We start from the raw sequence: 26598 nt of genomic DNA on the forward strand, positions 1-26598 counted from the left end.
TAGACACGTTTCATTTAATACTTCATCCAAAACCAGTATTTCTGATTTATTTCACTAGTCGCAACGATCGTCAACTAACTTTATACTTGGCAGCGGATGGGGGCGGGGGGAATAGAGGAAGAGATTTATCTGACCGGGTATGTTGGTTGGCATGTTGGTTTCTGGATGACTGGCACATGCACGCATGTGCGTATTCATTCATTCATTCATTCATTCATTCGCTCGCTCGCTCACTCACTCACTCACTCACTCACTCACTCACTCACTCACTCACTCACTCACTCATGCATGCTTTTAAACTGAACTACAAAAAGATTCAAATACACATGCTATAAAAAGACGTGAATTCTTCCCCTAAGAATAATACACGCACACACATACACAGTCCCCCCCTGACTTTAGCTTTCTGATTATTTCGGTGGTATAATGAAATCATTGTTGCATCTCAGCTAAATGGGCCAGCCTCCTAGGTCAGGCGTAGGCATCATCTGACCGTTGCATTGCTCTCTGCTTGTCAGTGAGTCTTTGCGTGATAGACCATGTGTTCTTGCATGAACAAGTTTACTGTATATGCACATATGTGAACACACACAGGCGAGACGATGTAATGCACATCCGTTACGTTCACTATAAAGTGGATCTAAAAAGAAGCTATAAATTGAGCAAGAAGGGGCTGACCAACAAACTGTGCAGCAGAATGTCCATAATACCTCTTAGTGCACATTAAACTCAATACACTGGCGTGCATTAGGCGCAAAAAAGGAACGATCTATTTCTGGGTGTTGGCTGACTGGACATTTGTATCAGTTTTCTGTCAGAAAGATCGAAGCCGGCCGGTCCATATTTAGTCCATCTAGTCAACAATCTCTCCCTTTGTGTACAGGCAGCAGTCTTGACAGCTTGTTCGAGCTTCTGTGCCCCAATGACCCGGCGAGCAGATGGAGGCGAACACAGTCTACAGTCATCAGCTCCAGGCACGGCACACCCATGAAGAACAGGGATAGAAAACAGACCCCTTCTGGGGTAGGCGCCCAATAGTTCTAACTTTTGATACCTGCCAAAGCACACGTTGTGTGAGGTTATGTTTAAATTGTTTGTTTGTTAATCCGTTTTTGGGATCATGCCAAAACTAAATCCACTATGTAGAGAGGTGGCATGGAGGGCCAAAGAAGGACCCATTCAATTGCCATGCCACCAGGTAACTTTGACTAAAACAGCTTTTTTTTTTTTTTGCAAACCTATATGAAAAAGGGAGCATCTCATTAAGAAAAATGAAAATAAACAATACAGTACATCTGGAAATTAGCAGGAGGCAATTTCTTGCAATTATTTTAAAATGATCTCTTAATGTTCAGCATTTCTTTTCCATCTATTTTTCTCCATTTTATCACTCATTCAGGACTTAAACCCCAAAACAGCATGTGGACACAAATCAACGCTACTCTAACTGCAAGCTGTTTAAAAGTAGGTCAAGCGCAGGGATTGCCTACAGAGAATGTATGCTACTCTTTTGCATACTTCCTTACTCAGACGCTACAAAAAGCGGGCATTCAGAGATTCTTGTAAATTACCGCGCTACCGGAACTTTGCCTTTCAGGGAACGTGAAAGGTCAAATATGAATATTAACATCTGTGAATGAGGATGCATGCACAGCAGTCTGACAGCCATACTTCTGCATGCATGCACGTTTAATAGAAAAATACAAGAATGTGTGCTGGAGTGACTAAACGTGCGCACACACACACAGACATACACACGTAAAGATAATCTGCAACATTTGAAAGGTAAACCAAAATATAACTAAACAGAACTAAAAACGACAATGAAAAATAGATTAGATGACCGAGATGTTTTTTTTTTTTTTTTTTTTAAACTGTTCAAGATTATGTGAACACAGTTTCAAGAGGACTTGTCCACAACAAAAAAACACCAGCAGGGACGATGAGATACTTTTGCACAGGTTCCCTTGAGGTTCAACTGTGATATCACTTCATGAGGAAAAACGGCCCTGAAACCACAATTAAAACTGCTCTGTCTGTGTTGGTCTCTTTTCTTGGTGTGGAAAAAAAATCCAATAAAAAAATATGTACTTCCCTTCGGCGCTTAAAACACACCACAATATTCACAGAGGAAAACCCATGAGCCCGCAACAAAGACACAACTAAATTAGGAGACGGGAGATTGTATTCAGTAATGTAACTTGATGTATGTGCTTTGCTCAAAAAGATAAACCGCTGCCAGAGATACTTTCTAGCAGCATTCCAGTTTTTTAGACCTCAAGGCAAATAAAAAAAAAAAAAAAGTATTTTATTCTTTTTGGTTGTTTTGTTTTAAATGAGCTGGACAGTGGGGAGACAACTGCAGACTGGAGACTTTGTCGGAAAGGGCAATAAAAGCAGATCGGTAGTGAAAAGTAAGGGCAAAGCCTGCAATGCCAGGATGGGGCTGCCTCGGGGGTTTGTGCACCGTTGCTAGTTCGTGGAGCGATGCTGAAGGCTTGATAGATTAGTAAAATGGGGCAACTTTGGAAATGCACTCGCTGAGGGACAGAGAATGTCTGCTATTAGGGATAAAAGAGAATCCACAACCCACATTTAACATAAAAATAAAAGATTTATTAAAAAATAGAATTAAGTGATATGTTATCTCAATATAAATAGTGAAACAGGGTTCATTGTTTTGCAACATTTCAGAAGACTGCAGCTGAAAGACTGGTTTGTGACATAGTTTGACTGACCGTGTTGCCAAGTGTGATTATATTGGTTAGGCGCATCTTGTACTTTAAAGTGAACTCCATTTTATCAATGATGTGTTTGCTATATATGATCTCTTTTTACTTGAGTAACATAACAATAAGATACAAGTTTGGAGAATCACTTCCTGATTTATAGATTTTTACGAAACGTAATTTCAATTTAGGCCGCCATTGGTTTTTCGTAGCAGTGCATTCTGAGTAGTGACGTCAAATGGGGATGTGCCCGACACGAGGACTTTTTATCAGTAGCCACAGTAGCAGCCCCTGGCAATGAAGCCCTATGGGGGGCACAAGCCAGTGCAAACTGTAGGCCGGTCCCAATCCCGGATAAATGCACAGGGTTGCGTCAGGAAGGGCATCCGGCTTAAAACTTTGCCAAACAAATATGAGCGTTCATCCAAAGAATTCCATACCGGATCGGTCGTGGCCCGGGTTAACAAAGTCCGCCACCGGCGCTGTCAACCTGCAGGGCGCCGTTGGAAATTCAGCTACTGTGAGTCGAAGTCGAAGATGAGGTGGAAAGCGGGTTCTTCGGCAGAAAGAGAAGAGGAAAGCACAGAGCCTAGAACTGAATGTGGGGATTTTGAATGTTGGGACTATGACAGGAAAATCTCAGGAGTTGGTTGACATGATGATCAGGAGAAAGGTTGATATATTGTGTGTCCAGGAGACGAGGTGGAAAGGCAGTTAAGGCTAGAAGTTTAGGGGCAGGGTTCAATTTATTTTACCATGGTGTAGATGGGAAGAGAAATGGAGTTGGGGTTATTTGAAAAGAAGAGTTGGCTAAGAATGTCTTGGAGGTGAAAAGAGTGATGAGGCTGAAAGTTGAAATTGAGAGTGTTATGTATAATGTGATTAGTGGCTATGCCCCACAGGTAGGATGTGACCTAGAGGTGAAAGAGAAATTCTGGAAGGAGCTAGACGAAGTAGTTCTGAGCATCCCAGACAGAGAGAGAGTCGTGATTGGTGCAGATTGTAATGGACATGTTGGTGAATGAAATAGGGGTGATGAAGAAGTGATGGGTAAGTACGGCCTCCAGGAATGGAATTTGGAAGGACAGATGGTGGTAGACTTTGCAAAAAGGATGCAAATGGCTGTTGTGAACACTTTTTTCCAGAAGAGGCAGGAATATAGGGTGACCTACAAGAGCGGAGGTAGAAGCACGCAGGTGGATTACATCTTGTGCAGACGATGTAATCTGAAGGAGGTTACCGACTGTAAGGTTGTTGGTCGGGGAGAGTGTGGCTAGACAGCATAGGATGGTGGTGTGTACGATGACTCTGGTGGTGGGGAGGAAGATTAGGAAGACAAAGGCAGAGCAGAGAACCATGTGGTGGAAGCTGAGACAGGACGAGTGTTGTGCAGCCTTTCGGGAAGAGGTGAGACAGGCTCTCGGTGGACAGAAGGAGCTTCCAGAAGACTGGACCACTGCAGCCAAGGTGATCAGAGAGGCAGGCAGGAGAGTACTTGTTGTATCTTCTGGCAGGAAAGGAGAGAAGGAGACTTGGTGGTGGAACCTCACAGTACAGGAAATCATACAAGGAAAAAGGTTAGCTAAGAAGAAGTGGGACACTGAGAAGACCGAGTAGAGGCGAAAGAAATACATTGAGATGTGACATAGGGCAAAGGCCAAACAAGAGGCATATGATGACATGAATGGCAGGTTGGACCCTAAAGAAGGAGAAAAGGATCGATACAGGCTGGCCAGACAGAGTGATAGAGATGGGAAGGATGTGCAGGTTAGGGTGATTAAGGATAGAGATGGATATATGTTAACTGGTGCCAACAGTGTGCTAGCTAGATGGAAAGAATACTTCGAGGAGTTGATGAATGAGGAAAATGAGAGAGAAGGGAGAGAAGAAGAGGCAAGTGTGGTGGACCAGGAAGTGGCAATGATTAGTAAGGGGGAAGTTAGAAAGGCCTTAAAGAGAATGAAAAATTGAAAGGCACTTGGTCCTGATGACATTCCTGTGGAGGTATGGAAGCATCTCGGAGAGGTGGCTGTGGAGTTTTGGACCAGCTTGTTCAATAGAATTCTAGCGTGTGAGAAGATGCCTGAGGAATGGAGGAAAAGTGTGCTGGTGCCCATTTTTAAGAACAAGGGTGATGTGCAGAGTTATGGGAACTATAGAGGAATAAAGTTGATGAGCCACACAATGAAGTTATGGGAAAGAGTAGTGGAGGCTAGACTCAGGACAGAAGTGAGTATTTGCAAGCAACAGTATGGTTTCATGCCTGGAAAGAGTACCACAGGTGCATTATTTGTTGATGGAAAAGTACAGAGGTCAGAAGGAGCTACATTGTGTCTTTGTAGATCTAGAGAAAGCCTATGACAGAACTGTGGTACTGCATGCGGAAGTCTGGAGTGGCAGAGAAGTATGGTAGAATAATACAGGACATGTACAAGGGCAGCAGAACAGCAGTGAGGTGTGCTGTAGGTGTGACAGACAAATTCAAGGTGGAGGTGGGACTGCATCAGGGATCAGCCCTGAGCCCCTTCCTGTTTGTAGTGGTGATGGATAGGCTGGCAGATGAGGTTAGACTGGAATCCCCGTGGACCATGATGTTGGCAGATGACATTGTGATCTGCAGTGAAAGCTGGGAGCAGGTGGAGGAACAGTTAGAAAGATGGAGGCATGCACTGGAAAGCAGAGGAATGAAGATTAGCCGAAGTAAAACAGAATATATGTGCATGAATGAGAGGGGTGGTGGGGGAAGAGTGAAGCTACAGAGAGAAGAGATAGCAAGGGGGGAGGACCTTATATACTTGGGGTCAACCGTCCAGAGCAATGGTGAGTGTGGTTAGGAAGTGAAGAAACGGGTCCAAGCAGGTTGGAACAGGTGGGGGAAGGTGTCAGGCGTTTTTATGTGACAGAAGAGTTTCTGCTAGGATGAAGGCCAAAGTTTATAAAACAGTGGTGAGGCCAGCCATGATGTACGGATTAGAGACAGTGGCACTGAAGAGACAACAGGAAGCAGAGCTGGAGGTAGCGGAAAGGAAGATGTGGAGGTTCGCTCTCGGAGTGACCAGGTTGGATAAAATTAGAAATGAGCTCATCAGAGGGACAGCCAAGGTTCGATGCTTTGGAGACAAAGTTAGAGAGAACAGATTTCGATGGTTTGGACACGTCCAGAGGAGAAATAGTGAGTATATTGGGAGAAGGATGATGATGATGGAGCTGCCAGGCAAGAGAGCTAGAGGAATACCAAAGAGAAGGTAGATGGATGTGGTGAGGGAAGACATGAGGGCAGTTGGTGTTCGAGAGGAGGATGCAGGGGATAGGCTTAACATGGAAAAGGATGACGCGCTGTGGTGACCCCTAAAGGGACAAGCCGAAAGGAAAAGAAGACAGCAGCAGCCCCTGGCAGCGATGAACGCTGTTCAGCCATTTCAGTTCGAGCCAGAGTGTGATCATGAAAATAAGGAGAGAGATGAAGAAACAAGAAATGAGGATGAAGATGACAGGTGTGAAGAAACTCGAGTTGGTCATTTTCAGTGGTGTATTTGTAGCTACTGCTTGCCAATGCCGACTGAGAACGAGAGTATCTGTTGTAAAGAGCTCCGTTTCATTTCTGCTGCCCATGGTACTTGTTCGTTTTGCCCGATGTTATAAATGTATTCAGTAGTAACAGAGTAAAGTTATATGCATACCTATTTTGCTATTTTTCACTGCTAACTCAGTGTCCGGTGGCTATGGTTTGTTTACAACAGCTGCTGCTGTTAAAGTGAACTGATCAAGGTAAGTGGTCAGCGCCTCCCGTCTTGCGCGTCTTTTTGCTGGGCTTTTAATTGTCACATGCGGCCGTTTAGGCTCCTTGTGAGGAAAGATAGTCGGCACTGCAATGGATTTTAGCCGTCGTTTATACCCAGACACACCGGTGAGCTGGGGGCGATCAAAGGTTTCGAACAACCGTGGCTCTTTCGGCAGCTCTTCTGGCAGCTCTTCCGGCCACATCCTCGCACTGTTTCCTCAACTTGATATTTTGGGAAAGCTATGAATGCTTACCTCCTTTTAAAATAATGATAAAAGTTGTTCGCAAGTGGCTAGCTTAACTCCGCAGAGAGCAGCAACGTAACAATGTTACAACAGCCATTCTACGTCATCATTCCCAGAATTCTTTGCGCATGCTAAACATGGCGGCGACAGTGTATCAAATTATGGTCTAAACAAAATCATTTTTTTTTAACTTATAGGTATAATTTATAAATATATACCACTGTATTTCAGTAGTAGAGGTCAGTAAGTGTACAATTAAATTTGTCATTTCAATTGGAGCATACATTAAGACTGTTTTAAAATAATACATGTTCGGGATAATAGAAATGCATCATGAGCCATGTACTTTTGGAGTCTTTAATGGCCAATAAAACCCCTTCGCAAAATCTGTGACTATGTAAAGACTTCATCATATAATTTGTTTTTTTCCAACTATGTTGTGGAGAATAAATGATGAAGCTCCTGCAAATACAGACAGGTGAGCGCAAATAAAGAGATACACAGTGGTAATATTTTTGGAGGTTCAGAACACAGGTTCTGAAGAGGAAATGGGCTCCAGGGGCTCATGTTACTGGGGTCAACGGCTACATAGAAGCCAGAAGGGCCCAAGGTTGAAATATTTAAAAAAAAAAAAAAAAAAAACAATGGGTCTCTGTGTGTTCAAAACGTTGACAAAACCTGTCCCCCCCCCCCCTCCCCCCCAACCCCAAAACCCCCCCTCTGTATTTCGCTCTTGTTCATTCATTCTTTCACTCAATGGTAGAGAATGAGGAATGTTAATCAAAGGCTGCAAGCACCAGAAGATAAACAACAGGGGGTACATTTGGGGCTCCAAGGGACAAACAGTGTGGGCAGGTAAGAAAAGCGGAGATCTAAGATTTATGAGAAACACGTAAGACAAGGCTAAGTGAGCAAAAAGGAAAGGGACAGAAAAATTTGGAAAAAAATATGCAAATGATATGGACAGACAAATACAGACAAATACACTTATACAAACTGTACCTTCCAGTTGGCCAGTTCCTGGAACTCAATGATCTTAATAAATCCTCCCATTAGAATCCCTAAAAGGAACATAGAGGCGAGAGAAAATGAATACACTTTTACTATAAGAACATTTCTATCAAGCCACAATGCAGATGAAGCACGAAAGGAGCCCATTGAGTGGTTAAAACTAATAGACATTTAGTAGAACATGTTGAATTTAGTTAGTCAATTATTTTTTTATACTCCAAATAGTGTTGCTTTTGTTTTAGTTTAATCACAGAAAGTTTCCGTGAGCTTTAGTGTTCATTACACTAGAAACTTGGCTTAGAAACACATTCACTAAAAGAGTGGGGAAGACACAAATATGTGTAACGACCACTGGAAGAGCAGGATAATAGGGAAACCAGAAATAAAAGAATCAAACCAATAAGAGACTTACAGATATACAGGCAGGTTTGATGTATTGGGATGGTGAGAATAAGTGGAGGAGTGAGAAGAGCTAAGGAAAGAAAAGCTGTCTCTCCCTGATTTGTCAGCACATTGTTATCTCTCCTCAGCAGAGTCCTGCTCCAAAACACGCCAACGTCTCAATGCACTCAGGAGGCGAGGGAAACAAGAGGAACGCAAGAGGAAACTCTGGACCCTTTAGTTCTGGAAGCTCCTTTGACACAACAGTGTTTTTCAGATCTAAAAATGATGGCACTGATAACAAGCGATGTGAGTCACGACAGTGTGGCCACAAAAGACTAGGACAAAGGCTTTGTCACATTTTGGTGATGCCATGTACCAATAAAAAGAAACTCACCAAGGGACACAACAGCAACACTCTCCGGAAGAAAATGCAGCTTGAACTTGATAAGCAGATGGACCAAGATGATGCAGATTCCTTTGGCAAAAGGGAGAGCAAAAAGCACAAAATGAATGGAAAAACATCATCGAGCTCAACTATTTCGTATGAAATAAACATTATTAAGCAAGCTCGACATCATCTATTTGCCTATTGGTACCATACATATTCACGTTTGACATTTGGTCAATCACCATCTTGGGTTTTGTAAGCTGGTGATTATTGTATTTGCCAAGGGTGAAGTTGTGGTGTATCCTGATTCTGCCAAACACAGGGCAGCCACGCCCTAATGCATATCCTGCAAACTGCCTACGCTAGAAGAACCACAATTTACGAAACAAACACACTGCTTCACTGACATATTTTTAGCATCCTAAAGAGCATGCAGTGCATGTTTACAAAGATTGGCAGGTAATCACGCAGAAAAAAACAAATTTGGTGTGGTATAGAAAAAGTGCAGTTGTTCACAACAGGCCATTAAAATGCAGAATGCAGTTTATACTGTCAACACAAGTGGAACAGATGCAATCAAGTTCATTCTCTTGATTTAAATTTGACAAAAGCATGTTATTTGCTGGAGGCACGGTGTCCCAACTGGTTAGAGCGTCAGAGTCACAGTTCTGAGGACTCGGGTTCAATCCCCGGCCCCGCCTGTGTGGAGTTTGTATGTTCTCCCTGTGCCTGCGTGTGTTTTCTCCGGGCACTCCGGTTTCCTCCCACATCCCAAAAACATGCATTAATTGGAGACTCTAAATTGCCTGTAGGCATGACTGTGAGTGCGAATGGTTGTTTGTTCCTATGTGCCCTGTGATTGGCTGGCAACCAGTTCAGGGTGTACCCCGCCTCCTGCCCGATGACAGCTGGGATAGGCTCCAGCACGCCCGCGACCCTAGTAAGGAGAAGTGGCTCAGAAAATGGATGGATGGATGTTATTTGCTTTGGATTAAAAAATGCTAGTTCTCAAGAAACGGTTAGATACATTCCATTTACACCGACTAAAATAGTTTTCTATGACAGTGCAAGTACACTGTTACTGAATACGTTTATTAGCCTAAGATGATCGTCAATAATGAATGTGTAATGGTCTAAAACTGCAGAAACTGTCAAAATAACGTCATAGACAGTACATATGTTGAAAGACAAAGTCTCACGCTCACTGAGAACAATAAAAAGATTATGTGTATCTGTATGTGGGGTGAAAATTGGGAACAGACTGAAAATGAACGTTCAACAATGCCATATCATACACCAGTTCAAAAAGAAGTATAAAATTAATATTTTGGAGAAGCACAGGGTACAGTACAAGGGCTTGTTAACGAGTTGAAGCAATGCTGGCTATAAAATACAATAATACATTATTAATCATTGGTGTAGGTAATATTATATGATATTGCTAACCATATGTTTTACATATTGGAATGGAAAAGCCCATTGAATAATCAATTAGTATATTAACTATCTTCACATCTAATAGTATACAGCAGTCTAACAGTATTCTATGCATAACTACATATGTATAAAAATGGTTAGCAAATATGAAAGTGTATTTCATGTATTATACAGTGCAGTGAAAAAGTATCGGCCCACTTCTCAAATTCGTATATTTTTTCCCCTTTTTTTTAAGAACATCAAAAAAATGTAAATATCATAAAAATATAACCTAAGGGAACTTAAAATGCTGTTTTTAACTGGTGATCTCCTTTTTTAAAGACAAAAAAAAACTATTCAAAGTTACCTGGCCCTATGTGAAAAAGTAATTACCCCCCCTTTGTTAAATCAGGAATTAACTGATAAGGGGGGCAATACTTTTACTAGATCTTATGGTATGGCAGTCGTACATGAAAATTATTAAATACTGTTGCAATATTGATAATGGAAGGAACATTAAAGGGGTAGGAACAGATACTGTATGTTTATACTTTTTCCTACTCCTGAACATGTATGTGTTCGTGGGTAATTTATTACAATTGGGTTGACGACTGTTTTACTTTCTCTTTTGTCGTTTTCACTGGTGCTTTGCTTTTGCTTACATTTGTTTGTTTTGTCAATTTTTCACAAGTATACTTTTAATAACAGTTCTTTTAATTTTATACTTTTAAAATAAACAAAAAAGATTTCGCAGTTGGTGCATTTACAACCATCTTCCTCGAGACGAGCCTGTAAATATTTTGTATGACAATATATGTTCTGGCGGCATGGTGGCCGACTGGTTAGAGCGTCAGCCTCACAGTTCTGAGGTGCGGGGTTCAATCCCCGCCCCCGCCTGTGTGGAGTTTGCATGTTCTCCCCGTGCCTGCGTGGGTTTTCTCCGGGCACTCCGGTTTCCTCCCACATCCCAAAAACATGCATTAATTGGAGACTCTAAATTGCCCGTAGGCATGACTGTGAGTGCGAATGGTTGTTTGTTTCTATGTGCCCTGCGATTGGCTGGCAACCAGTTCAGGGTGTAGCCCGATGACAGCTGGGATAGGCTCCAGCACGCCCGCGACCCTAGTGAGGAGAAGCGGCTCAGAAAATGGATGGATGGATATATGTTCTTAATGTACACAGCAAATTCTACTGAATGCACGATTTGTGTCGCTTCCTTAAAACTAACTGCAGTAAGAGTCAGAAGCAATGTGTGTAAAACCATTTCTGTCATCAAAACTCTTAATCATAAATCATTATTTACAGATTTCATCTAGTGCATTAAGTGACTGCAACTCTAAATTGTACATTTCAAAGAATGTCATGACATGACAGACTGAATAAGTCATTCCTCTTTGCATGCTGCAAGTGGTTACCGACATCCGTTTTGCTGTGTGTGGTTGCTTGTAGATACCACAGAGATGCACACAATGGAAGACAACCTACCAATAACCAGGAGGCTAAAAAATATGGTCAACCCATTGGACTGCTCTTCTTCTTGGGCCTCGACTCCCGTTTGCACGGGGAGAATGGCCTTGGGATTTGGGGGTGCCGGCATGGTTGGCTTGTTTGATGATGATGTGGAGTTGGTGGAATCATTCGTGTGGTTCTCTGTGTCATTAGTCTTGCTACAAGGAGAAAAATCAAAGCAAATATGAGGGGCAGAGAATACATACTATATATAGTATAGTATATACTATATATATACTTCACGTGAAACGTGTTGTTTCACGTGAAGTGAAGGAATAAAAATACAAATAAATAATTTAAAAAAAGTTTATTTAAGACCATTTGTTGTGGCAGAATTTGCCTTGGTTTGTTAATCTATAAAATATATACATGTATTGCTTTAAAGTGATATTTTCAGCAATATTGGAATGGAATATTCCCATTTCATTTTAACATAAATGCACTAGTTAAAAAATAAATCATTCATAAGTTAGTCACCAATAACTCACTTACCCGAGTAGATTTTCTCTAGTTATTCTTACTCAAGTAACTATTTCGATGACTACCGGTACTTTTTACTTAAGCCATATTATTGCAAAGTAACATTATTCTTATTTGAATACAATTTTTGACTACTGCACCCATTTCTGACAATATTGTTGTTTATCTGAAACAACAGAACGTGAATTTTCACATTTGTAAAACAACGTCAGTTTGAATCACTGCATTACAGTACATCTACATGGTATTGCATTGTTAGCTACGATCGTCACTTGGATTAAGGTCATTATTGTGTGTTTTCTAGAGGACGAGAATTTTATTTTATGTTTTTTGTTTTTTAACAGGTGAGTGACATTACTGCGGTCAAGCCAGCCTCCACTCGGAAAGTAGCAGTCAAGCCAGCCGCCCCTAATTTTGTTCATGCAAGGCATTACGGTAATAGGTCGCCAACTCGCGGCGAAAGCCACCTTCAAAATAAAAGCTTCCTAATAATACGGACGTCAGTGTTCTTCGGTTAAGGAATGCAACCAGCAAAGTAAATTTTAATCTTGAGATACATTACATACATACATACATTAAAAAAATTACTTTATTTGATATCTTGGGAAAAATAAATGGCAATGGACTGCACTTATATAGCGCTTTATCTACCTCATCAAAGTGGCCAAAACGCTTTACAAAGACTCATATTCACAGACACATTCATAAACCAATGGGCGACTGCTGCCATGCAAGGCGCTGCCATGCCCACTGGGAGCAAATTAGGGTTCAGTGTCTTGCCCAAGGAAACTTTGACATGCGTACAGTCGTAACAGGGATTCGAACCTGTTCTATCTACTGAGCCAAAGCCACCCCAACATAATCCCATTGGTATCGCAAGACAAGTCCAGATCTGTGTGACAGACCACCAAGGACTCCGCAAAAAGAGGTTTGATGAAGATCTGATATTGTATTTCAAAATAAAAATCTCTGAAAACTGCATAAATTGCTTTCATTACCCCTGACTGAAAAAATCTGTTAAATCTTTTTAATGAGATATCACAACACCAGTCCAGTTCTGGGGGACACTACACCCCCCCAGGTCTCCAACAAAAGAGGTCCCATCAAAATCTGATGTGGCATTTCAAAATAAAAGTCCACTGAAATTGGTATATTTCATTGTCATGATCACGGATTTCCAAAATTCTTTAAAAAAACTCATAGTTATCACAACACCACATCAGTCCTGGGGGACACTACACACCCCCACGTCTCCAACAAAAGAGGTCCCATCAAAATCTGATGTGGCATTTAAAAATAAAAGTCCACTGATATTGGTATATTTCATTGTCATGATCACGAATTTCAAAAATTATTTAAAAAAAACCTCCTAGTTATCACAACTCCAGATCAGTCCTGGGGGACACTACATCCCCCCAGGTCTCCAACAAAAGAGGTCCCATCAAAATCTGATGTGGCATTTCAAAATAAAAGACTCTTGAAATTGGTATATTTCACTGTCATGATCACGGATTTCAAAAATTCTTTAAAAAAAACCTCATAGTTATCACAACACCAGATCAGTCCTGGGGGACCCTACACCCCCCCCCCCCCCCCCCCCCCCAGGTCTCCAACAAAATAGGTCCCATCAAAATCTGATGTGGCATTTCAAAATAAAAGACTCTTGAAATTGGTATATTTCACTGTCATGATCACGGATTTCAAAAATCCTTTAAAAAAAAACTCCTAGTTATCACAACACCAGATCAGTCCTGGGGGACACTACATCCCCCCAGGTCTCCAACAAAAGAGGTCCCATTAAAATCTGATGTGGCATTTCAAAATAAAAGACTCTTGAATTTGGTGTATTTCACTGGCATGATCACAGATCTCAAAAATTATTTAATAAAAATCTCTTAGTTATCACAACACCAGACCAGTTCTGGGGGACACTACACCACCCCAGGTATCCAGCAAAAGTGGTCCCACCCAAATCTGATGTCCATCCATCTATCCATTTTCTACCGCTTATCCGAGGTCGGGTCGCGGGGGCAGTAGCTTTAGCAGGGACGGCCAGACTTCCCTCTCTCCAGCAACTTCATCCAACTCTTCCGGGGGGATCCCGAGGCGTTCCCAGGCCAGCTGAGGGATGTAGTCTCTCCAGCGTGTCCTGGGTCATCCCCGTGGTCTCCTCCCGGTGGGACGTGCCCGGAACACCTCACCAGGGAGGCGTCTGGGAGGCATCCCAATCAGATGCCCCAGCCACCTCATCTGGCTCCTCTCGATGTGAAGGAGCAGCGGCTCTACTCTGAGATCCTCTCGGATGACCGAGCTTCTCACCCTATCTCTAAGGGAGAGCCCGGACACCCTGCAGACGAAACTCATTTCGGCCGCTTGTATCCTGGATCTCGTTCTTTCGGTCACGACCCACAGCTCGTGACCATAGGTGAGGGTAGGAACGTAGATCGACCGGTAAATCGAGAGCTTCGCCTTTCGGCTTAGCTCCTTCTTCACCACAATGGATCGATACAAAGTCTGCGTCACTGCAGACGCTGCCCGTTCCATTTTTCCCTCACTCGTGAACAAGACCCCAAGATACTTGAACTCCTCCACTTGGGGGAGGATCTCATCCCCGACCTGAGGAGGGCACGCCACCCTTTTCCGACTGAGGACCATGGTCTCAGATTTGGAGGTGCTGATTATCATCCCAGCCGCTTCACACTCGGCTGCGAACTGCTCCAGTGAGAGTTGGAGGTCACGGCTTGATGAAGCCAACAGAACCACATCATCTGCAAAAAGCAGAGATGCAATACTGAGGCCACCAAACCGGACCCCCTCAACGCCTCGGCTGCGCCTAGAAATTCTGTCCATAAAAGTTATGAACAGAATCGGTGACAAAGGGCAGCCTTGGCGGAGTCCAACCATCACCGGAAACGAGTCCAACTTCCTGCCGGATATGCGGAACAAACTCTGACTCCGATCGTACAGGGACCGAACAGCCCATATCCGGGGGTTCGGTACCCCATACTCCCGAAGCACCCTCCACAGGACCCCCCGCGGGACACGGTCGAACGCCTTCTCCAAGTCCACAAAACACATGTAGACTGGTTGGGCGAACTCCCATGCACCCTCAAGGACCCTGCCAAGGGTATAGAGCTGGTACACTGTTTCACGGCCAGAACGAAAACCACACTGCTCCTCCTGAATCTGGGATTCAACTTCACGATAAACCCTCCTCTCCAGCACCCCTGAATAGACCTTACCAGGGAGGCTGAGGAGTGTGATCTCCCTGTAGTTGGAACACACCCTCCGGTACCCTTTCTTAAAAAGGGGGACCACCACCCCAGTCTGCCAATCCAGAGGCACTGTCCCCGATGTCCACGCAATGTTGCAGAGGCGTGTCAACCAGGACAGTCCTACAACATCCAGAGCTTTCAGGAACTCCGGGCGAATCTCATCCACCCCCGGGGCCTTGCCACTGAGGAGCTTTTTAACCACCTCGGTGACCTCAACCCCAGAGATAGGAGAGCCCGCCTCAGAGAACCCAGACTCTGCTCCCTCATGGGAAGGCGTGTCGGTGGAATTGAGGAGGTCTTCGAAGTATTATCCCCACCGGCTCACAACATCCCGAGTCGAGGTCAGCAGAGCCCCATCCCCACTATACACAGTGTTGGTGGTGCACTGCTTCCCCCTCCTGAGACACCGGATGGTGGACCAGAATTTCCTCGAAGCCATCCGGAAGTCTTTCTCCATGGCCTCACCGAACTCCTCCCATGCCCGAGTTTTTGCTTCAGAGACCACCAAAGCTGCATTCCGCTTTGCCAGCCGGTACCCATTAGCTGCCTCAGGAGTCCCACAGGCCAAAAAGGCCCGATAGGACTCCTTCTTCAGCTTGACTGCATCCCTCACCGTTGGTGTCCACCAACAGGTTTGGGGATTGCCGCCACGACAAGCACCAACCACCTTACGGCCACAGCTTCGGTCGGCCGCCTCAGCAATGGAGGCGCGGAACATGGTCCACTCGGACTCGATGTCCCCCGCCTCCCTCGGAACATGACCAAAGTTCTGTCGGAGGTGGGATTTGAAACTCCTTCTGACAGGGTATTCCACCAGACGTTCCCAGCAGACCCTCACAATACCTTTGGGCTTGCCACGTCAGTCTGGCATCTTCCCCCACCATCGGAGCCAACTCACCACCAGGTGGTGATCAGTTGACAGCTCCGCCCCTCTCTTTACCCGAGTGTCCAAGACATGCGGCCGCAAGTCCGATGACACGACCACAAAGTCGATCATCGAACTGCGACCTAGGGTGTCCTGGTGCCAAGTGCACGTGTGGACACCCTTATGCTTGAACATGGTGTTCGTTATGGACAATCCGTGACGAGCACAGAAGTCCAATAACAGAACACCGCTCGGGTTCTGATCGGGGGGGCCGTTCCTCCCAATCACGCCCTTCCAGGTCTCACTGTCATTGCCCACGTGAGCATTGAAGTCCCCCAGCAGAACAATAGAGTCCCCAGCGGGAGTGCTCTCCAGCAACCCCTCCAAGGACTCCAAAAAGGGTGGGTACTCTGAACTTTTGTTTGGTGCATAGGCACAAACAACAGTCAGGACCCGTCCTCCCACCCGAAGGCGGAGGGATGCTACCCTCTCGTCCACCAGGTTGAACCCCAACATACAGGCGCCGAGCCGGGGAGCAATAAGTATACCCACACCTGCTCGGAGCCTCTCACCATTGGCAACTCCAGAGTGGAAGAGAGTCCAACCCGTCTCGAGAGGACTGGTACCAGAGCCCAAGCTATGCATGGAGGCGAGTCCGACTATATCTCGTCGGAACTTCTCGAGCTCACACACCAGTGGTGAGCCCATGGGAAGGGGGACCCACGTTACCCTTTCGGGCTGTGCCTGGCCGGGCCCCATGGGTGCAGGCCCGGCCACCAGGCGCTCGCCATCAAGCCCCACCTCCAGGCCTGGCTCCAGAGGGGGGACCCGGTGACCCGCGTCCGGGCAAGGGAAACCTGAATCCATTAATTGTACTCGTCATAGGGGTTTTTGGAGCCGTGCTTTGTCTGGTCCCTCACCTCGGACCTGTTTGCCATGGGTGACCCGGCCAGGGGCATAAAGCCCAAGACAACTTAGCTCCTAGGATCATTGGGACACACAAACCCCTCCACCACGAAAAGGTAACGGCTCAAGGAGAGGGTTTGATCAAGATTTAAAAAAAATAAATAGAAAACCGTCTTTCTTGTAACTAATATACACTGTTTTCCTTCCAGTTACTGATGGTGTCGTGGTTCATTTGCCTGACTTCAATGCAGCCAGCGTGGGTTTGGTTCCCACTCAGTGATGGTCTCTACAGTGTATGTGCCCTGCGACTGACTGCCGACCAGCTCAGGGTTTTTTCTGTCTTTTGCCCACACTCAGTAGGGCTGACCCCGCGACTCAGCAGGATAAGTGCTGTTGAAATGGATGGATCCATGCATGTCTTCCTTCCAGTGTCAGACTGGCATGAGAAATTACTTCAGTGGTTAAAGCGTAATGTTGATACCCAAAAAAAACATATTTAATGATAAAACAATCTGGGTTTTTTACAGATTGCAGATATATTACATCAAATGGTGATGGCAGTAATGTAGTAGCATCCTGTAATTGTCTCCTACATGTATGAAGGGTAAGAGGTGTTGTGATACGAACAGGATTATTTCTAATTATTTCTTAAAAGAAGTTTTATTGACATAGATTAATGAATGTTTTAAATCAGGCGGCACGGTGTTCGACTGGTTGGAGCGTCTGCCTCACAGTTCTGTGGAGGAGGGTTCAATCCCCGGCCCCGCCTGTGTGGAGTTTGCATGTTCTCACCTGTGCCTGGGTGGTTTTTCTTCGGGCACTCCGGTTTCCGCCCACATCCCAAAAACATGCATGCTAGGTTAATTGACAACTCTAAATTGCCCGTAAGTGTGAATGTGAGTGCGGATGGTTGTTTGTTTGTGTGTGCCCTGCGATTGGCTAGCAACCAGTTCAGGGTGTACCCCGCCTCCTGACCGATGATAGCTGGGATAGGCTGCAGCACGCCCGCGACCCTAGTGAGGAGAAGCGGCTCAGAAAATGGATGGATGGATGGATGGATGTTTTAAATCAGTGGCAGTGACAGTTAAATATGAATATTTCAGGAGACTTTTATTTTGAAATGCCACATCAGATTTGGCTCCACCTTGAGCTGTCCCTTTATCATGGTGGAGGGGTTTGTGTGTCCCAATGATCCTTGGAGCTAATTTGTCTGGGGCTTTATGTAAACAGGTCCTAGGTGAGGGACCAGACAAAGCACAGCTTCAAAAACCCCTATGACGACAAACAATTCAGGAAGACGTTTTCCCTTGCCCGGACGTGGGTCACCTCTGGAGCCATGCCTGGAGGTGGGGCTCAAAGGCGAGCGCCTGGTGGCCGGGCAGAGCCCAAAAGGGTAACGGGGGTCCCCCTTCCCATGGGCTCACCAACTGTGGGAGGGGCCATTGGGGTCGGGTGCAGTGTGAGCTGGGCAGTGGCCGAAGGCAGGGACCTTGGTGATCCCATCCCCGGCTGCAGAAACTGGCTCTAGGGACATGGAATGTCACCATCTCTGCCAGGGAAAGAGCCTAAGCTGGTGTGCGAGGTCGAGAAGTTCTGACGAGATTTAGTCGGCATCGCCTCCACACACGGCTTGAGCTCTGGTACCAGTCCTCTCGAGAGGGGTTGGACTCTCTTCCAGGCTAGAGTTACCAACGGTGAGAGGTGCCGAGCAGGTGTGAGTATACTTATTGGCCCCTGGCTGGGTGCCTGCACGTTGGGGTTCACCTCTGCGGATGAGAGGGTAGCCTCACTCCGCCTTCGGGTGTTGTTTGTGCCAATGCACCAAACACCAGTTCAGAGTACCCACCCTTTTTGGAGTCCTTGGAGGGGGTGCTGGACTGCGCTCCTGCTGGGGACTCCTTTGTTCTGCTGGGGGACTTCAATGGTCACGTGGGCAATGACACTGAAACCTGGATGGGCGTGATTGGGAGGAATGGCCCCCTCAATCAGAACCTGAGCGGTGTTCTGTTATTGGACGTATGTGCTCATCACGGATTGTCCATAACGAACACCATGTTCAAGTACAAGGGTGCCCACACGTGCGCTTGGCACCAGGACACCCTAGGTCGCAGTTCGATGATCGACCTTGGGGTCGTTTCATCGGACTTGCGGCCGCATGTCTTGGACACTCTGGTGAAGAGAGGGGCAGAGCTGTCAACTGATCACCATCTGGTGGTGATATTGGCTCCGATGGTGGGGGAAGATGCCGGTCCGACGTGGCAGGCCCAAACGTATTGTGAGGGTCTGCTGGGAACGTCTGGCGGAATCCCCTGCCAGAAGGAGTTTCAACTCCCACCTCCGACAGAACTTTGCTCATGTTCCGGGAGAGGTGGGGGAAATCGAGGCCGAGTGGACTATGTTCCGCGCCTCCATTGCTGAGGCGACCGATCGGAGCTGTGGCCGTAAGGTGGTCGTTGCCTGTCGTGACGGCAATCCCCGAACTCGTTGGTGGACACCAATGGTGAGGGATGCCGTCAAGCTGAAGAAGGAGTCCTATCGGGTCTTTTTGGCCTGTGGGACTCCTGAGGCAGCTGATGGGTACCGGCTGGCAAAGCGGAATGCAGCTTTGGTGGTCACTGAAGCAAAAACTCTGACATGGGAGGAGTTCGGTGAGGCCATGGAGAAAGACTTCCGGACGGCTTCGAGGAAATTCTGTTCCACCATCCGCCGTCTCAGGAGGGGGAAGCAGCACACCATCAACACTGTATATAGTGGGGATGGGGCGCTGCTGACCTCAACTCGGGACGTTGTGAGTCGGTGGGGAGAACACTTCGAAGACCTCCTCACACGGCTTCCCATTAGGAAGCAGAGTCTGGGTTCTCTGAGGCGGGCTCTCCTATCTCTGGGTTTGAGGTCACCGAGGTGGTGAAAAAGCTCATCGGTGGCAAGGCCCCAGGGGTGGATGAGATTCGCCCGGAGTTCCTAAAGGCTCTGGATGTTGTGGGGCTGTCCTGGTTGACACACCTCTGCAACATCGCGTGGACATCGGGGACAGTGCCTCTGGATTGGCAGACTGGGGTGGTGGTCCCCCTTTTTAAGAAGGGACCAGAGGGTGTGTTCCAACTACAGGGGGATCACATTCCTCAGCCTCCCGAGTAAGGTCTATTCGGGGGTGCTGGAGAGGAGGGTTCATCGTGAAGTTGAATCCCAGATTCAGGAGGAGCAGTGTGGTTTTCGTCCTGGCCGTGGAACAGTGGACCAGCTCTAAACCCTTGGCAGGGTCCTCGAGGGTGCATGGGAGTTTGCCCAACCAGTCTCCATGTGTTTTGTGGACTTGGAAAAGGCGTTCATCCATGTAACTCGGGGAGTCCTTTTAAATAATTTTTGAAATCCGTGATCATGACAGTGAAATATACCAATTTCAAGAGTCTTTTATTTTGAAATGCCACATCAGATTTTTATGGGTCCTGTTTTGTTGCAGACCTGGGGTGGTGTAGTGTCCCCCAGAACTGATCTGGTGTTGTGATAACTAGGAGTTTTTTTTAAAGAATTTTTGAAATCCGTGATCATGACAGTGAAATACACCAATTTCAGTGGACTTTTATTTTGAAATGCCACATCAGATTTTGATGGGACCTCTTTTGTTGCAGACCTGGGAGGGTGTAGTATCCCCCAGAACTGGTCTGGTGTTGTGATAACTAGGAGTTTTTTTTTTAAATAATTTTTGAAATCCGTGATCATGACAATGAAATATACCAATTTCAAGAGTCTTTTATTTTGAAATGCCACATCAGATTTTGATGGGACCTGTTTTGTTGGAGACCTGGGGGGGTGTAGGGTCCCCCAGGACTGATCTGGTGTTGTGATAACTATGAGGTTTTTTTTAAAGAATTTTTGAAATCCGTGATCATGACAATGAAATATACCAATTTCAAGAGTCTTTTATTTTGAAATGCCACATCAGATTTTGATGGGACCTCTTTTGTTGGAGACCTGGGGGGGGTGCAGTGTCCCCCAGGACTGATCTGGTGTTGTGATAACTAGGAGGTTTTTTTTAAAGAATTTTTGAAATTCGTGATCATGACAATGAAATATACCAATTTCAGTGGACTTTTATTTTGAAATGCCACATCAGATTTTGATGGGACCTCTTTTGTTGCAGACCTGGGGGGTGTAGTGTCCCCCAGAACTGATCTGGTGTTGTGATAACTAGGAGGTTTTTTTTAAAGAATTTTTGAAATCCGTGATCATGACAATGAAATATACCGATTTCAGTGGACTTTTATTTTGAAATGGCACATCAGATTTTGATGGGACCTCTTTTGTTGGAGACCTGGGGGGTGTAGTGTCCCCCAGAACTGGCCTGGTGTTGTGATAACTAGGAGTTTTTTTTTTAAAGAATTTTTGAAATCCGTGATCATGACAGTGAAATACACCAATTTCAGTGGACTTTTATTTTGAAATGCCACATCAGATTTTGATGGGACCTCTTTTGTTGCAGACCTGGGGGGGTGTAGTGTCCCCCAGAATTGGTCTGGTGTTGTGATAACTCGGAATTTTTTTTTTTATGAATTTTTGAAATCAGTGATCATGACAGTGAAATATACCAATAGTGTCCCCCAGAATGGGTCTGGTGTTGTGATAACTAGGAATTTTTTTTATATGAATTTTTGAAATCCCTGATCATGACAGTGAAATACACCAAATTCAAGAGTCTTTTATTTTGAAATGCCACATCATATTTTGATGGGACTTCTTTTGTTGGAGACCTGGGGTGGTCTAGTGTCCCCCAGAACTGGACCGGTGTTGCGATATCTCATTAAAAAGATTTAACAGATTTTTTCACTCAGTGATAATGAAAGCAACATATGCAGTTTTCAGAGATTTTTATTTTGAAATACAATTTCAGATCTTCATCAAACCTCTTTTCGTGGAGTCCTTGGTGGTCTGTCACACAGATCTGGCCTTGTCTTGCGATAGCAATGGGATTATGTTGGGGTGGTTTTGGCTCAATAGGTAGAACATGTTCGAATGCCTGGTCTGACTGTCCGCATGTCGAAGTGTCCTTGGGCAGCACACTGAACCCTAATTTGCTCCCAGTGGGCCTACCAGTGCCTCGCATGGCAGCAGTCGCCCATTGGTTTATGAATGTGTCTGTGAATGTGAGGCTTTGTAAAGCACTTTGGGCACTGTGATGATGTAGATAAAGTGCTATATAAGTGCAGTCCATTTACCATTTATTTTTCTTAAGATATCAAAGAAACAAAATTTTTTAATGTATCTCAAGATTTAAATTAACTTTGCTGGTTGCATTCCTTAACCGAAGAGCACTGACATCCGTATTATTGGGAGGCTTTTCTTTTGAAGGTGGCTTCGCCGCGAGTTGGCGACCTATTACCGTAATGCCTAGTATGAACAAAATTAGGGGCGGCTGGCTTGACTGCTACTTTTCGATTGGAGGCTGGCTTGACCGCAGTGTGACATTGATCGCCAAAATGGCAAGCGAGCCTTCGTCTTTACAGTACGTCTGTGTATTGCTGCACTGTATTAGTAACATTGTAGCTAGCCTTCGTCACAAAGCACTTATATTGAAACCATCAGCTCATACCTGACAGTCGCGCTGTCCTCGGCTCGGTCGAGTAAATCGCGTGCATCTCCAAAGTCGTGTTTGACTAACGCAAGCTGTTTTTTCGACAGAGACTCATCCTTATGGAGAGTGCCCCTTCCGCTGTCCTCGCTGTCGTTCGCGTCCAAAGTATTTACCGTCTCAGTTCGCTCTGACACGCACGGGTAAAGGAACAACACGAAGCACAAAAACAACACGTGAACTCGAGCGGTTTCCATTCCTGTAAACATCAGTTCAAAGGAAGAAAACGAATGTTTGTCCTTAAAAAGACAAGCAGCACCGTATCGACAGCGCCATGTCTGTTTCAACGACACAATTGCACTTCCTGGGTGTGTGTTGCTGGGAGTTGAAGTTTTGTAATTCTACACGCATGTGCGCATCAAATACCGAACGATCAGTTTAATGCTTTTAGCTCTGAAAATACACATTTTGAGGATTTTTTTTAGACTGGATGAGTGTTAACTTTAAGTGGTTAGTATTTGGGGGCGACAAATCGACGTGGTAGTTTGTACGTAGATAGACTCAATTTCCCACAAGGCATTGCAATGGCGTCAGCTCAACTGTCAGGTGCGGTCGTTCGAAACTGGTGTACGCTGAAACACGTTATTGAATTGTAACTTCATGTCCTGCTGGGAGGCAGAGGCACCTACTACCATATGGAGACGAAAACGCTGGGCTGTACATAAAATGAGCACCATTCGCGTGTTTTCGTTGGCTTTTTTTTTTTTGCACAAATAACCAAAGAACCGCTATGACATGTACAGAAAGGCTTCACAAAGGGCCTGCATTACTGACAGAAAAAAATAAAAATGTATATACTTAAGTGTACGATTCAAATGCGCGCCCCTTCCCCTCCCCTCCCCTCCATTTCCCTTTCCCTCTCCCTCTCGTAGGATCAAGCTAAAGGCGCGTTGCAGTGTTGCTCGGCGTCTACGCCCACTTAGGTGCCGCTGCTCCTTTTCCTGCGGGGAAAAGCTAGCTCGTCGCACCAAGGCAAGCCAGGAGGGAGAGCTCAGAAGCGGCCGAGTTTCGTCAGAGACGTCGTCGAGCGTGACAAACGATGGCCCCGCACTGAAAACGACAAGGCCGCCGGGTTGCTTCGCTCTGTCACGGCCAACCGCGTCGTCATCATCGTCGTCGTCGTTGTTGTTGTTGTTGTTGTGTGTGTGTGTTTTTTTTTTTTTGTTGTTTTTTTTTTTTATGACCTCGGACTTTAGTCGTCATTAGTCGCCGAAACACCCCCCCACGCCCCCCCTCCGCTAGGAATGGAATTCGTATGACTGGACTGATTAGCGGAGGTCCTCTCCTGTTGTCAACCTGCCGAGGAAATCGACGTGAGCTCTTGGCCGCCCGCTGCCGCAGAGAGCGACACCAGCACACCGCTCGGGATTGTTCCTCGCCGACCAGTGTCCGAGGCTTCCGGGCACCTGAACACACCGTAACCGCTGTGTCTGCTGCGTATCGATAAACGTGAAACGTTCCACCGTGTGCTTGCTCTTTTTTTTTTTTTTTTTTTTTTTTTGGGCTGCCTGTATAATGCCGGCACATTTGCGTTTCCGGAGAAGGTCATACCTTGGGCTTTTATTCCTTTTCTCGCTCTCAACCTCAGCTCTTTATTTCATCTACTCCGCTCCTGGAATCGGTAAGTCAAATGAAACGTGGATGATGATGATGATTTTGCTTTTTTGTCTTTTGGGCTGGTTAAGTCATGTGTGACAGCCATTGGGAGTGGAGACATGCGCCTGGGCTGTGCCTTCATCAGCTCCCAAGCTCGATGATGATGATACCCGACTAGATGCAACTCAAATCCCATAATGATGATCATGACCACAATGAATAACAATGCGTACCTCACTGTGATGATATTGATAATAGAACAGTGTATAATCCGGCTCATGTTAGCAGGCCTTACTTCTATGATTACACTGCTCCAAATGCTTTTGGGTTGCGATTGTGAGGCCCGCTGAATAGTCCAATTCGACCATGTGTGTATTAGGGAAATACCAACCGCGACTGACTGCTTATTGGTGTGCAAAAGGTTACACCATGAGTAATGAGCCCAAATGACGTTTTCCCCCCCCCTTTCTTCTCTTTTTCAAACCAGTTGGAACACAGAGATAAGTGACAGTCAAGTGATTATGTCATCCATTTCATCATTTGCGGCTGGGAAGTCAAATGCCTATACAATTCCTTGTTTTGTCCATTAGCTGACTCTTTTAAATAAATAACTGCATGTCATGCATCCCTTCTATGAAGCCCTCTAAATCTTCAGGCATGGTCCAGCACTCTTGTTATCATCTGTGATATGAAAGGCCAATCCCAGTTGCTGTTCTTTTGTGGATTATTACCCCGGTAAGGCCCAGACGCAGGACTATTGACGCTCAATGGTCAGATGGAGATCACACATGGCAAAGCTTTGACTTTCACCTGGTTTCACACTTCTCTCTTCTTTGGAAATACTCTAAAACGCTTCCACAAAGTAAAACACTAGAAAAACAGAATTTACATGCCAGTGGAGCCTTTTCCCATTTACTGCTTGAGTCAGCGTTGGTTGGACATCCTGTTGTGCTGGCTGAACAGGCTGCTTTCATTGGATGTCATTCATCTAAATGGAACTGAAAACAAAGGTTGACGGTTACCAAATTTTCAAGTACTGTAGATTTGAAAATGTATAGCTCTAAGTCCCTTCTAAGTTAAAATGTCTTCTAAATTCAGAGCTGCCAAATGTTACGGAACGTCCATATTTTGGTACTGACTCGTTATGGCCGTAGCGCCGATTGTTCCGAATATTGGACGGGAGCCGTGGGGGGATTCATCGTCCGACATTACCAGCCAGTACGGTGCTGTGTCCTGCCACCGTGATGAAAATTTCATAATGAATTCTATGAAAACAAAACACCAATATAAGTGATTGGGTGATACAGTACACTGCGGAATAGCAGAGAGGAACCCAAGTTTGAGAAACAAAATAACGAGCCCATTAATACGCGTCTACACATAATTCACAGCCTCTCAACCGGAAATGAATTAATATGTCACTGGAGACGTCATCTGAGAACAGGGTCAGGTTAAAAGTATATCATTATTAGTAATACATATTTGTAATGTAAGGTAACCTTTATTAGTCCCATAATGGGGAAATCTCCATCCTATCAGTAGCGATACTGGATATAGGGACTATGAATATATAATATCAATAGCAAACAAGAGAAACCTAAAAACAAACTTAGAAATCTAAACCATTGTCCATGCATGAACTACCCAATTAAATCTATCAGTTCTTTTTTATTTTTTTGGCAAAATAGTGCTGAGTTGTAATTAACTTTTGAGATCTGGTTAATCTGATTGATGAGACTTGCTTTTTTTTGTTTTTTTTAAACCGCGGTTGAAAACCGAATTGTTAAAGGTGAATTAATCCATAGACACCGATATTTTTTACGATGGCATGTTGAAATCTCATATACGTTGTGTCCGCCATTACAAGGTTGATGCAATAAAAACAAAATAAATATCGAAGCTGTAATTTATCAATGATTAGGATTAAAGTAATGATAATGTTGTGCAGTTGGGTAGTATGCATAAATATTTTCATTCTTTTACATAATATATAGAAATAACTGTCCCGCTGTAATGTTCTTGACAAAACTTTGAAAATATGGAAATTCAGACTAATTATAACAATTTCTATAGGTTGGCAACTCTGTAAATTCAACATATCACAGTGAAATGTGTTGCTAACATATATATATATATATATATATATATATATATATATATATATATATATATATAATAACAATAATATAAGATGACAATGAAAAATGAAGCTATTGTCTCTGCTCTCAAACGCTGTGGCCGTGTCCGCTGAATTCATGAAACCACGCACAACTGAAAAAAGGATACTATTTGTTCTAGCAAATTTCTTATGTCTACTCATCCTAACATGTTTGAGTCACGAAAATATGTCCGATTAAAGCCTCAGGTGTCTGGAATAGCAATAGGGC

General features: G+C 44.9%; 2 protein-coding genes across 6 annotated transcripts in view; one reads left to right on the forward strand and one right to left on the reverse strand.

Annotated features, from left to right (window-relative positions):
- Positions 1–22921, reverse strand: part of slc9a8 (solute carrier family 9 member 8) — a 30384-nt gene extending 7463 nt beyond the window's left edge. The window contains exons 1-4 of the mRNA XM_061754292.1: positions 22577–22921; positions 11440–11621; positions 8545–8625; positions 7758–7816 (exon numbers count right to left, since the gene is read on the reverse strand). Coding sequence (XP_061610276.1) covers positions 7758–7816; positions 8545–8625; positions 11440–11621; positions 22577–22824 — 570 coding nt within the window. The 5' untranslated portion in view covers positions 22825–22921. The remainder of the gene's footprint in view (positions 1–7757; positions 7817–8544; positions 8626–11439; positions 11622–22576) is intronic.
- Positions 22922–23462: 541 nt separating this feature from the next.
- Positions 23463–26598, forward strand: part of b4galt5 (UDP-Gal:betaGlcNAc beta 1,4- galactosyltransferase, polypeptide 5) — a 61032-nt gene continuing 57896 nt past the window's right edge. For 2 of the 5 annotated variants that reach the window (XR_009785529.1, XM_061754588.1), the window contains exon 1: positions 23466–24236. Coding sequence is in view for 3 of the 5 variants with exons in the window: in XM_061754588.1 (XP_061610572.1) it covers positions 24131–24236 (106 nt within the window). In the remaining 2 variants the exon portion in view is untranslated. Of the gene's footprint in view, positions 24237–26598 lie in introns of all 5 variants that reach the window. The other 3 variants (XM_061754503.1, XM_061754418.1, XM_061754707.1) reach the window with 3 other exon arrangements.

The sequence above is a fragment of the Phyllopteryx taeniolatus genome, chromosome 1 (assembly GCF_024500385.1).
Source record: "Phyllopteryx taeniolatus isolate TA_2022b chromosome 1, UOR_Ptae_1.2, whole genome shotgun sequence".
In the NCBI taxonomy this organism is placed as follows: Eukaryota; Metazoa; Chordata; class Actinopteri; order Syngnathiformes; family Syngnathidae; genus Phyllopteryx; species Phyllopteryx taeniolatus.